Source organism: Ranitomeya imitator, chromosome 6, assembly GCF_032444005.1.
Source record: "Ranitomeya imitator isolate aRanImi1 chromosome 6, aRanImi1.pri, whole genome shotgun sequence".
NCBI classification, from domain to species: Eukaryota; Metazoa; Chordata; class Amphibia; order Anura; family Dendrobatidae; genus Ranitomeya; species Ranitomeya imitator.
In genome coordinates, this window is record NC_091287.1 from 4,410,332 (window position 1) to 4,423,605 (window position 13,274).

Here is a 13,274-nt window from a genome sequence, read left to right on the forward strand (position 1 = left end):
GCAGTCACCTTCTCTCCAGTCACCTTCTCTCCAGTCACCTTCTTTCCAGTCACCTTCTCTCCAGTCACCTTTTCTGCAGTCACCTTCTTTCCAGTCACCTTCTCTCCATTCACCTTCTCTCCAGTCACCTTCTCTCCAGTCACCTTCTCTCCATTCACCTTCTCTCCAGTCACCTTCTCTCCAGTCACCTTCTCTCCAGTCACCTTCTCTCCAGTCACCTTCTCTGCAGTCACCTTCTCTCCAGTCACCTTCTTTCCAGTCACCTTCTCTCCAGTCACCTTCTCTGCAGTCACCTTCTCTCCAGTCACCTTCTCTCCAGTCACCTTCTCTCCAGTCACCTTCTCTGCAGTCACCTTCTCTCCAGTCACCTTCTCTCCAGTCACCTTCTCTCCAGTCACCTTCTTTCCAGTCACCTTCTCTCCAGTCACCTTCTCTCCAGTCACCTTCTCTCCGGTTACCTTCTCTCCGGTCACCTTCTCTCCGGTCACCTTCTCTCCGGTCACCTTCTCTCCAGTCACCTTCTCTCCAGTCACCTTCTCTCCAGTCACCTTCTCTCCAGTCACCTTCTCTGCAGTCACCTTCTCTCCAGTCACCTTCTCTCCAGTTACTTTCTCTCCAGTCACCTTCTCTGCAGTCACCTTCTCTCCAGTCACCTTCTCTCCAGTCACCTTCTCTCCAGTCCCTTCTCTCCAGTCACCTTCTCTCCAGTCACCTTCTCTCCAGTCACCTTCTCTCCAGTCACCTTCTCTCCAGTCCCTTCTCTCCAGTCACCTTCTCTCCAGTCACCTTCTCTGCAGTCACCTTCTCTCCAGTCACCTTCTTTCCAGTCACCTTCTCTCCAGTCACCTTCTCTGCAGTCACCTTCTCTCCAGTCACCTTCTCTGCAGTCACCTTCTCTCCAGTCACCTTCTTTCCAGTCACCTTCTCTGCAGTCACCTTCTCTCCAGTCACCTTCTTTCCAGTCACCTTCTCTCCAGTCACCTTCTCTCCAGTCACCTTCTCTGCAGTCACCTTCTCTCCAGTCACCTTCTTTCCAGTCACCTTCTCTGCAGTCACCTTCTCTCCAGTCACCTTCTCTCCAGTCACCTTCTCTCCGGTCACCTTCTCTCCGGTCACCTTCTCTCCGGTCACCTTCTCTCCGGTCACCTTCTCTCCGGTCACCTTCTCTCCGGTCACCTTCTCTCCAGTCACCTTCTCTCCAGTCACCTTCTCTCCAGTCACCTTCTCTGCAGTCACCTTCTCTCCAGTCACCTTCTCTCCAGTCACCTTCTCTCCAGTTACCTTCTCTCCAGTCACCTTCTCTCCAGTTACTTTCTCTCCAGTCACCTTCTCTGCCGTTTCTACAGTCACCTTCTCTGCTGTCACCATCTCTGCTGTCACCTTCTCTCCAGTCACCTTCTCTGCAGTCACTGCTGTCACCTTCTCTGCAGTTTCTCCAGTCATCTCCTTCAGTCTCTGCAGTCACAGATTTTATCTACTCTGCTGTCACTGCAATTACTGCTATCACATTCCCCGCAGTCACCTTCTCTGCTGCCATCTTTGATGTTGTCACCCTCCCTGCAGTCACCTTCTCTGCTGCCATCTTTGATGTTGTCACCCTCCCCACAGTCACCTTCTCTGCTGCCATCTTTGATGTTGTCACTCTCCCGCAGTCACCTTCTCTGCTGCCATCTTTGATGTTGTCACTCTCCCTGCTGTCACCTTCTCTGCTCCCATCTTTGATGTTGTCACTCTCCCTGCTGTCACCTTCTCTGCTCCCATCTTTGATGTTATCACCCTTCCTGCTGTCACCTTCTCTGCTCCCATCTTTGATGCTGTCACACTCCCTGCAGTCACCTTATCTGCTACCATCTTTGATGTTGTCACCCTCCCGCAGTCACCTTCTCTGCTGCCATCTTTGATGTTGTCACTCTCCCGCAGTCACCTTCTCTGCTGCCATCTTTGATGTTGTCACTCTCCCTGCTGTCACGTTCTCTGCTGCCATCTTTGATGTTGTCACTCTCCCTGCTGTCACCTTCTCTGCTGCCATCTTTGATGTTGTCACTCTCCCGCAGTCACCTTCTCTGCTGCCATCTTTGATGTTGTCACTCTCCCTGCTGTCACCTTCTCTGCTCCCATCTTTGATGTTGTCACCCTCCTCGCAGTCACCTTATCTGCTACCATCTTTGATGTTGTCACCCTCCCGCAGTCACCTTCTCTGCTGCCATCTTTGATGTTGTCACTCTCCCTGCTGTCACCTTCTCTGCTCCCATCTTTGATGCTGTCACACTCCCTGCAGTCACCTTCTCTGCTGCCATCTTTGATGTTGTCACACTCCCTGCAGTCACCTTCTCTGCTGCCATCTTTGATGTTGTCACACTCCCTGCAGTCACATTCTCTGCTGCCATCTTTGATGTTGTCACACTCCCTGCAGTCACCTTCTCTGCTGCCATCTTTGATGTTGTCACACTCCCTGCAGTCACCTTCTCTGCTGCCATCTTTGATGTTGTCACCCTCCCTGCTGCTCTTGTGACTCAGTGATATGATACCATTATTCACGTCTCCCATCATTCACTCTATTTTTTCTGAAATTAGATATGTGAAAATGTACAAGATGAAGGGGTCCGCAGTGCTCCCCCCGGGCATGTACACCCTCCTTATAACCTGCAAGTGTCACCTTATGGGCAAATGTCGGCTGCAGATTGATGTAAACTGATGGAAACTCCATGTTCCAGATGACGTGAGCCCCGAACGTCTGTAGGAGGAGGAGGGAGGATGAGACACGTCTGATGGAAACATCAGGGCTGAGAAACGGTAGAGTCACCATGTGTCCTCCGACTGTGGGGTCAACTGTGGGGAGAGGAGGAGAGTTACACCCAGGGCACACAGAGGACAGGGGTCACACCGAGGATGGGGGTTACATCTAGGGCACACAGAGGACAGTTTACACCCAGGGCACACAGAGGACAGGGGCTATACATGGGACACACAGAGGACGGAGGTTACACAGAGGATGGGGGTTACACCCAGGTCACACAGAGGACAGGGGTTACACCTGGGACATAAAGAGGACGGGGGTTACACCCAGGACACACAGAGGACGGAGGTTACACAGAGGACGGAGGTTACACCCGAGACACACAGAGGATAGGGGTTACACGGAGGATAGTGGTTACACCCAGGACACACAGAGGACTGGGGCTACACCCAGGACACAAAGAGGACAGGGGTCACACCAAGGATGGGGGTTACACCTAGGGCACACAGAGGACAGTTTACACCCAGGGCACACAGAGGACAGGGGCTATACATGGGACACAAAGAGGACGGGGGTTACACCCAGGACACACAGAGGACGGAGGTTACACAGAGGATGGGGGTTACACCCAGGTCACACAGAGGACGTAGGTTACACCAGAGACACACAAAGGACGGAGGTTACACGGAGGATAGGGGTTACACCCAGGACACACAGAGGACGGAGGTTACACCCGAGACACACAGAGGACGGAGGTTACACAGAGGATGGGGGTTACTCCCTGGATACACAGAGGACTGGGGCTACTCCCAGGACATAAAGAGGACAGGGCTCACACCCGGGACACACAGAGGACAGGGGTTACACCTAGGGCTCACAGAGGACAGGTTACACCCAGGGCACACAGAGGACAGGGGCTACACCTGGGACACAAAGAGGACGGGGGTTACACCCAGGTCACACAGAGGACAGGTTACACTCCAAACACACAGAGGACAGAGGTTACACGAAAGATGCGGGTTATACCGAGGACACACAGAGGAGAGGTTACACCCAGGACACACAGAGGATGGCGGTTACACAGAGGATGGTTACATTCAGAACACATAGAGGACAGGTTACACCCAGGACTCACAGAGGATGGGGGTTACACCCAGGACACTCAGGGACAGGGGTTGCACAAAGGACGAGGTTTACACCCGGGACACACAGAAGACGGAGGTTACACACGGGGCACATAGCGGATGGGGGTTACACAGAGGACGATGTTTACACTCGGGGCACACAGAGAACAGGGTCACACCCAGGACACACATAGGATGAGGTTTTCACCCAGTACACACAGAGGACGAAGGTTACATCCGGGGCACAGAGAGGATGGGAGGTTACACCTGGGACACAAAGGGCCTGGATTACAACTGGGACACACAGAGAATGGGGGCTACACGCAGGGCACAGGGAGAATGAGGGTTACACAGAGGATGGGGATTACATAGAGGACGGGGGGTTACACCCAGGACACACAGAGGACATCAGTTACACAGAGGACGAGGTTTACACCCGGAACACATAGAGGACAGAGGTTACACCAGGGGCACAGAGAGGATTAGGTGTACACCCGGGACGCACAGAGGACGAAGTTCACACCCGGGCATAGAGAGGATGAGGTTTTCACCTGGGACACACAGAGGATGGAAGTTACATCTGGGACACAGAGAGGACGGAGGTTACAGAGGTTACACAGGTGCACAAAGAGGACAAGGTTTATACCCAAGACACACAGAGGACGGAGGATACACCCGGGGCACAGAGAGGACAGGGGTTACATGAGGATGGGGGTTGCACAGAGGACGGGGGTTACACCCAGGACACACAGAGGATGAAGGTTACACAGAGGATGGGGGTTACATAGAGGACGGGGGTCCCCCCCTGGATGGACACACAGCGGACGGAGGTTACACAGAGGATGGGGGTTACACAGAGGATGGGGGTTACATAGAGGATGGGGGTTACATAGAGGACGGGGGTTACATGAGGATGGTGGTTGCACAGACGACGGGGGTTACACCCAGGACACACAGAGGATGAAGGTTACACAGAGGATGGGGGTTACATAGAGGACGGGGGTTACACCCGGGGCACAGAGAGGACATGGTCTACATCTGGGACACACAGAGGACAGGGGTTTAACAGAGGACGAGTGTGACACATTCACAAAGGGCACAGATGATGAAGTGCCTACGCCATGATGCACATTTGTCCCCAGGGATACCTGATGCTCGGAGTCTGACTGATGTCTTGTGGACAGTTATGGTGATGGCTCGGAGACAACTGACAGACCCCCGACTGCCGCAATCCTCGTTCTCTATGGAGATGAACAGTTTTCCATCCACATAATCCTGCAGGAAATGAGTGGGAAGCAGAAGAACATGGGATGACATGTGACCGGACACCTGCACAACCAGACACATACGAGAGTCCTAACCTGGACCAGGACATATTCACACGAGCCATGAAAGGAAAACCTCCTGCGATCGAATGTCACATAGTGCTGATTTCCTACCACCGAGCACTCTGCTGCACACCGGTCCTGAGTGCACCGCCAACGTCCACCGCCACACGTGCTGCACGGAGGAAGTCAAGTAGATCAGCACAGACCTGCCCGGCGTTCAGTCTGGAGATGTCTGGTGTGGACAGCAGATAGGGCTCACCATTGGTTACACCTCTGCTTGATGACCTCCCCCGCGGAATATCGCTGTCTGCGGTGGTAACACGGACACTCCTCCTCCCGGACACAACGCCCATCCTCCAAGTACAGGCCTGATGGACACTCACAGCCACTGACACACTCATCCCGGCACTGTCCATCCTCATAGCTGCCCACCGAGGCGCAGCTGGCCGGACAGGCGGACACACAGTCTGAGTACTGCTTACCCATCAGACATCGCTTTTCTGGAGGAGAGACCACCGTAAAATCCAGTGGGGGCATCATCCCACTGCAATCACTGATACTCAAAAAGCATCACAGGAATAAAGCATCTACCACCATCTGGACACAATACTAATGCCCTGCAGGACGCAGCAGTCCCAGGATAATGGCGGGGGTAGCACAGGGTGTGTACTGATATACTACATGATACAGCCCAGGATAATGGCGGGGGTAGCACAGGGTGTGTATATATATATATATATATATATATATATATATATACTTTGTGCAAAATTATTAGACACGTTGTGTTTTAGAGGATTATTTTTATCATTGATCAACAACTATGTTCCTAACCAACCCAAAAGACTCGTAAATATCAAAACTTAATATTTTTGGAAGCTGCAGTGGGGTTTTTAGATTTGGCGATCTTAGGAGGATATCTGTTGGATAGTAGCAGCTTGGATGGTAAACATATCATTCATTCTCTGAGCTGAAATATCCTGCATGTCTATTGCTCCAGTCCCTGACAGCAAGCAGCTTGGATGGAATCTGAGTCATTCTATCTTCGGCATTGAATCCTGCATGTATCTATATATGTTAGTCATCCTATTATGCCTTTGTTTGTGTTTATAGATATTCAACTGACTTTTGCATGTCCTTACTCAGAGAGATCACATAACTGTTTCAAAGTGCTTTATGATCCATGTAGACCTGGACATTTGTTTATCTGATCACTACATTTATTGTGTCCTGTTGTCTCAACTGAGTTAGATTGATTGCTAACGAGCTTTAACACAAAAAAAAAAAAAAAAAAGAGATCTAAGGGCTAGCCTTCTATAAATGTAGATGTAGCTTGGGGATGCATTCATGCACTGTTATTCGTGTATTTTTTATTCAAAGTACTTTTTTTTCTAAGTACTCGGCAGTTATAACATGGCAGTTAGACAGGGCAGGAGACAGGTAAGACAATCTAAATCTATTCCCTATTCACTTGAAACAACACAAATACTCACCATATTTATTTGTATAATCTATATCCTGGCTGCTGCATTCACTCACATTCACCGCCCTCGCATTAACTCTCTACACTCCATCCATATCGGCCCCTCTGTCCTTGCCTCTCCTATGTATAGCACTCATGCTCTATTCACATTGCTTAACTGCACAGATCCATTCAGTCCCACCATCCAACACAAGAGACGCTCTCACAAATCACTTAACCATCTGCTCACTCTTTCGATCCTCCTTCTCCTAGTCGCTGGAGACATCTCTCCAAACCCCGGCCCCCCATGTTATAGAAAGTCTAACCTCCCAATTGCTACACCCAGAAACCCCTCTAACCTTATTAATATTCCCTGCATGCCTGCTGTCTCTTTCAATTGTGCCCTTTGGAATTCTCGCTCTGTGTGTAATAAACTCTCCTTCATCCATGACTTCTTCCTTTCTAATTCTCTTAATCTCCTGGCTCTTACTGAAACCTGGATCCAGCAGTCAGACACCACCGCTGCTGCTGCTCTTTCATATGGTGGACTACACTTTTCTCATACCCCAAGATCAGACAACAGAGCAGGTGGAGGCGTTGGTCTGCTCCTTTCACCCAAATGTACTTTCCAAGTTATCCCCCAAGTACCCTCACTTGTCTTCCCTTCCTTTGAGGTCCATGTGGTCAGACTCTACGTCCCCTTCTCCATGCGAGTGGCGGTGGTGTATCGTCCTCCCGGCCCCTCTCATCAGTTCCTGGATCACTTTGCCACCTGGCTTCCACACTTTCTCTCCTGTGACACCCCCACCCTTATCATGGGTGATTTCAACATCCCCATTGCCTCTCCCCTCTCCCCATCTGCTTCTCACCTTTTATCTCTATCCTCCTCTTTTGGCCTCTCGCAGCATACTAACTCTCCAACACATGAAGATGGAAACTCCCTTGACTTGGTCTTCTCCCGACTTTGCTCAGTGGATGACTTCACAAACTCCCCTCTCCCGCTCTCTGACCACAACCTTCTTTCATTCTCTATCAAGAACTGCCATCCCGCTCAGGTCACCCCCACTTTCCACACCTATAGAAACATACAGGCCATTAACACCCAGAAACTTATGATGAACTTGCAGTCCTCATTGGCCCCTATTTCCTCCATCTCATGTCCTGATTCTGCATTGAAGCATTACAATGAAACCCTGCAAAGTGCTCTGGATGAAGCTGCTCCTCCTATACATAAAACAACTCGGCACAGACGGCAACAACCGTGGCACACGCTGCAAACACGTTTCCTGCAGCGGTGCTCCAGGTGCGCAGAACGTCTGTGGAGAAAATCTAATCTACCCGAAGATTTCATCCATTATAAGTTCATGCTAAAGACATACAATTCTGCCCTTCACCTCTCCAAACAAACCTACTTCAACACCCTCATCACCTCCCTGTCCAATAACCCTAAACGTCTCTTTGACACGTTCCAGTCCCTACTCAACCCAAGAGAGCAGGCCCCAACCACGGATCTCCGTGCTGACGATCTGGCCAATTACTTCAAAGAAAAAATTGACCACATTCGACAGGAAATCATCTCCCAATCTCTTCATACCATGCACTGTCCTCCCTCCCCCACTGCATCTAGTTCACTCTCTGACTTTGAAGCAGTTACAGAAGAAGAAGTAAGCAGGCTCCTTGCATCTTCGCGCCCGACCACTTGCACCAGTGACCCCATTCCGTCACATCTCCTCCAGTCCCTTTCCCCGGCTATCACCTCTCACCTAACAAAAATATTCAACCTTTCCCTCACTTCCGGTATTTTTCCCTCCTCATTTAAGCATGCCATCATACATCCATTACTTAAAAAACCATCCCTCGATCAAAACTGTGCCGCTAATTATAGACCTGTCTCTAATCTTCCCTTCATCTCTAAACTCCTCGAACGCCTGGTCCACACCCGTCTTACCCGCTATCTCTCAGATAACTCTCTTCTCGACCCTCTTCAATCTGGCTTCCGCTCTTTACACTCTACTGAAACTGCCCTCACTAAAGTCTCTAATGACCTACTAACAGCTAAATCTAATGGTCACTACTCCATGCTAATTCTCTTGGATCTCTCTGCAGCATTCGACACTGTGGATCATCAGCTCCTCCTCACTATGCTCCGCTCCATCGGCCTCAAGGACACCGTTCTCTCCTGGTTCTCCTCCTATCTCTCTGACCGATCCTTCACTGTATGTTTTGCTGGTTCCTCCTCCTCTCACCTTCCCCTTACTGTTGGGGTTCCTCAAGGATCAGTCCTAGGCCCCCTACTCTTCTCGTTGTATACTGCCCCTATTGGACAAACAATCAGTAGATTTGGTTTCCAGTACCATCTCTATGCTGACGACACCCAATTATACACTTCTGCTCCCGATATCACACCGACCTTTTTAGAAAACACCAGTGATTGTCTTACCGCTGTCTCTAACATCATGTCCTCCCTCTATCTGAAACTAAACCTGTCAAAAACTGAACTCCTCGTGTTCTCTCCCTCTACTAACCTACCTTTGCCTGACATTGCCATCTCCGTGTGCGGTTCCACCATTACTCCAAAGCAACATGCCCGCTGCCTTGGGGTCATCCTTGATTCTGACCTTTCATTCACCCCCTACATCCGATCACTGGCTCGCTCTTCTTACCTGCATCTCAAAAACATTTCTAGAATTCGCCCTTTTCTTAATTTCGACTCTGCAAAAACTCTGACTGTTTCACTTATTTATTCTCGTCTGGACTATTGTAACTCTCTACTAATTGGTCTCCCTCTTGCAAAACTCTCCCCGCTCCAATCTGTCCTGAATGCTGCAGCCAGGATCATATTCCTCACCAACCGTTACACCGATGCCTCTACCTTGTGCCAGTCATTACACTGGCTACCCATCCACTCCAGAATCCAGTACAAAACTACTACCCTCATCCACAAAGCACTCCATGGCTCATCACCACCCTACATCTCCTCCCTGGTATCAGTCTACCACCCTACCTGTGCCCTCCATGGCTCAGCACCACCCTACATCTCCTCCCTGGTCTCAGTCTACCACCCTACCCGTGCCGTCCATGGCTCAGCACCACCCTACATCTCCTCTCTGGTCTCAGTCTACCACCCTACCCGTGCCCTCCGCTCCGCTAATGACCTCAGGTTAGCATCCTCAATAATCAGAACCTCCCACTCCCGTCTCCAAGACTTTACACGTGCTGCGCCGATTCTTTGGAATGCACTACCTAGGTTAATACGATTAATCCCCAATCCCCACAGTTTTAAGCGTGCCCTAAAAACTCATTTGTTCAGACTGGCCTACCGCCTCAATGCATTAACCTAACGATCCCTGTGTGGCCTATTTATAATTAAAAAAAAAAAAAAAAAAAAAAGTTCCTCGCATCATGTTCTCATACACTTTATGCAGTATTAGCCCTCTGTGTCTGTACTGCTACATACTTAGGCAGATAACTGGTTCATGCAGCTTTACATGAACACCCGAGCCTTACACTATGGCTGGTCCGAATAACTAAAGCAATTGTTACCATCCACCTCTCGTGTCTCCCCTTTTCCTCATAGTTTGTAGCTTGCGAGCAGCAGGGCCCTCATTCCTCCTGGTATCTGTTTTGAACTGTATTTCTGTTATGCTGTAATGTTTATTGTCTGTACAAGTCCCCTCTATAATTTGTAAAGCGCTGCGGAATATGTTGGCGCTATATAAATAAAATTATTATTATTATTATTATTATCTGTTTGTGCAGGTAACTATTACTGTGCAGAATTATTAGGCAACTTTATAAAAACCAAATCTATTCCCATCTCACTTGTTTATTTCCACCAGGTAATCCAAGATAACTGCACAAAATTTAGAAATCTACTATATAATTGTCTAAGGGTCACTTCCGTCTTTCTGTCTGTCTTTCTGTCACAGATATTCATTGGTCGCAGCCTCTGTCTGTCATGGAAATCCAAGTCGCTGATTGGTCGTGGCAAAACGCCCACGACCATTGCCACGACCAATCAGCGACGGGCACAGTCCGGCGGCAACATGGCCGCTCTTTCCTCCCCGCAGTCAGTACCCACTCCAGTCAGCCCTCACACAGGGTTAATGGCAGCGCTAACGGACTGCGTTATGCCGCGGTGTAGCGCACTCCGTTACCGCCGCTATTAACCCTGTGTGACCAACTTTTTACTATTGATGCGGCCTATGCAGCATCAATAGTAAAAAGATCTAATGTTAAAAATAAATAAAATAAAAAATCGTTATATACTCACCGTCCGTCGGCCCCTGGATCAGGAACAGGCCTTTCCCGCTCCTCGCGACGCTCCGGTGACCGCTCCATACATTGCGATCTCGCGAGACCGCAATGCACTCTGGAGACCGGAGCGCGCGAGGAGCATCGGTTACTGCTTCGCTTGGATCCAGGGGACAACGGAGGGTGAGTATATAACTATTTTTTATTTTAATTATTTTTTTTAACAGGGATATGATGCCCACATTGCTATATACTACGTGGGCTGTGCAATATGCTATGTGGGCTGTGCAATATACTACGCGGGCTGTGCAACATTCTACGTGGCTGGGCAATATACTACGCGGCTGGGCAATATACTACGCGGGCTGTGCAATATACTACACGGGCTGTGCAATATACTACACGGGCTGTGCAATATACTACGCGGGCTGTGCAATATACTACGTGGCTGGGCAATATACTACGCGGCTGGGCAATATACTACGCGGGCTGTGCAATATACTACGTTGGCTGGGCAATATACTACGTGGCTGTGCAATATACTACACGGGCTGTGCAATATACTACGCGGCTGGGCAATATACTACGCGGGCTGTGCAATATACTACGTGGCTGGGCAATATACTATGCGGCTGGGCAATATACTACGCGGGCTGTGCAATATACTACGTTGGCTGGGCAATATACTACGTGGCTGTGCAATATACTACACGGGCTGTGCAATATACTACGCGGCTGGGCAATATACTACGTGGCTGGGCAATGTACTACGCGGGCTCTGCAATATACTACACGGGCTGGGCAATATACTACGTGGGCTGTGCAATATACTACGTGGGCTGTGCAATATACTACGCAGCTGGGCAATATACTACGCGGGCTCTGCAATATACTACACGGGCTGGGCAATATACTACGCGGGCTGTGCAATATACTACGCGGGCTGTGCAATGTACCACGCGGGCTGTGCAATATACTACACGGGCTGTGCAATATACTACGCGGCTGGGCAATATACTACACGGGCTGTGCAATATACTACGCGGCTGGGCAATATACTACGTGGCTGGGCAATGTACTACGCGGCTGGGCAATATACTACGCAGCTGGGCAATATACTACGCGGCTCTGCAATATACTACACGGGCTGGGCAATATACTACGCGGGCTGTGCAATGTACTACACGGGCTGTGCAATATACTACACGGGCTGTGCAATATACTACGCGGGCTGTGCAATATACTACGCGGCTGGGCAATGTACTGCGTTGACTGTGCAATGTACTACGCGGGCTGTGCAATATACTATGCGGGCTGTGCAATATACTACGCGGGCTGGGCAATGTACTGTGTGGACTGAGCAATATACTGTTATGACGTGGTGGTCAGGACAATAATGGACCTGGTGGTTAAGAGCACACGGAATGACCTGATAGTTACTGATAATAAAGGACGAGCTCTGGGACGTGGGGACTCTGCTGACCGCAATCCCTAATCCTATCAAACACACTAGAAATAGCCGTGGATTGCGCCTAACGCTCCCTATGCAACTCGGCACAGGCTAAGAAACTAGCTAGCCCTAGAGAAAGAAAAATAAAGCCTACCTTGCCTCAGAGAAATTCCCCAAAGGAAAAGGCAGCCCCCCACATATAATGACTGTGAGTAAGATGAAAATACAAACACAGAGATGAAATAGATTTTAGCAAAGTGAGGCCCGACTTACTGAATAGACCGAGGATAGGAAAGGTTACTTTGCGATCAGCACAAAAACCTACAAAAAGACCACGCAGAGGGCGCAAAAAGACCCTCCGCACCGACTCACGGTGCGGAGGCGCTCCCTCTGCGTCCCAGAGCTTCCAGCAAGCAAGACAACAATAAAAATAGCAAGCTGGACAGAAAAATAGCAAACCAAAGAAATACAAGCTGGAACTTAGCTTCTGCTGGGAAGACAGGTCACAAGAACGATCCAGGAGTGAACAGACCAATACTGGAACATTGACAGATGGCATGGAGCAAAGATCTAAGTGGATTTAAATAGAGCAGCAGCTAACGAATTAACCTCGTCACCTGTGGAAGGAAACTCAGAAACACCCACCAGAGGAAGTCCATGGACAGAACCAGCCGAAGTACCATTCATGACCACAGGAGGGAGCCCGACAACAGAATTCACAACAATATACTACGTGGGCTGTGCAATATACTACGTTGCTGTGCTATATACTACGTGGCCTGTGTTATACACTACATGGCCTGTGTTATACACTACGTGGCCTGTGTTATACACTACGTGCGTGGTACTGCGCGGGCTATGCAATATACTACGTGGGCTGTGCAGTATACTGCGTGGGCTGTGCTATATACTCCGTGGA

At 49.7% G+C, this 13,274-nt stretch overlaps 1 protein-coding gene across 1 annotated transcript in view; it reads right to left on the minus strand.

Moving 5' to 3' along the window:
* LOC138642333 (SCO-spondin-like) overlaps positions 1-13,274 on the minus strand; it is a 410,056-nt gene that overhangs the window by 376,349 nt on the left and 20,433 nt on the right. The window contains exons 11-14 of the mRNA XM_069730432.1: positions 5,449-5,689; positions 5,223-5,361; positions 5,010-5,136; positions 2,657-2,829 (exon numbers count right to left, since the gene is read on the minus strand). Of these exons, the coding sequence (XP_069586533.1) occupies positions 2,657-2,829; positions 5,010-5,136; positions 5,223-5,361; positions 5,449-5,689 (680 nt within the window). The remainder of the gene's footprint in view (positions 1-2,656; positions 2,830-5,009; positions 5,137-5,222; positions 5,362-5,448; positions 5,690-13,274) is intronic.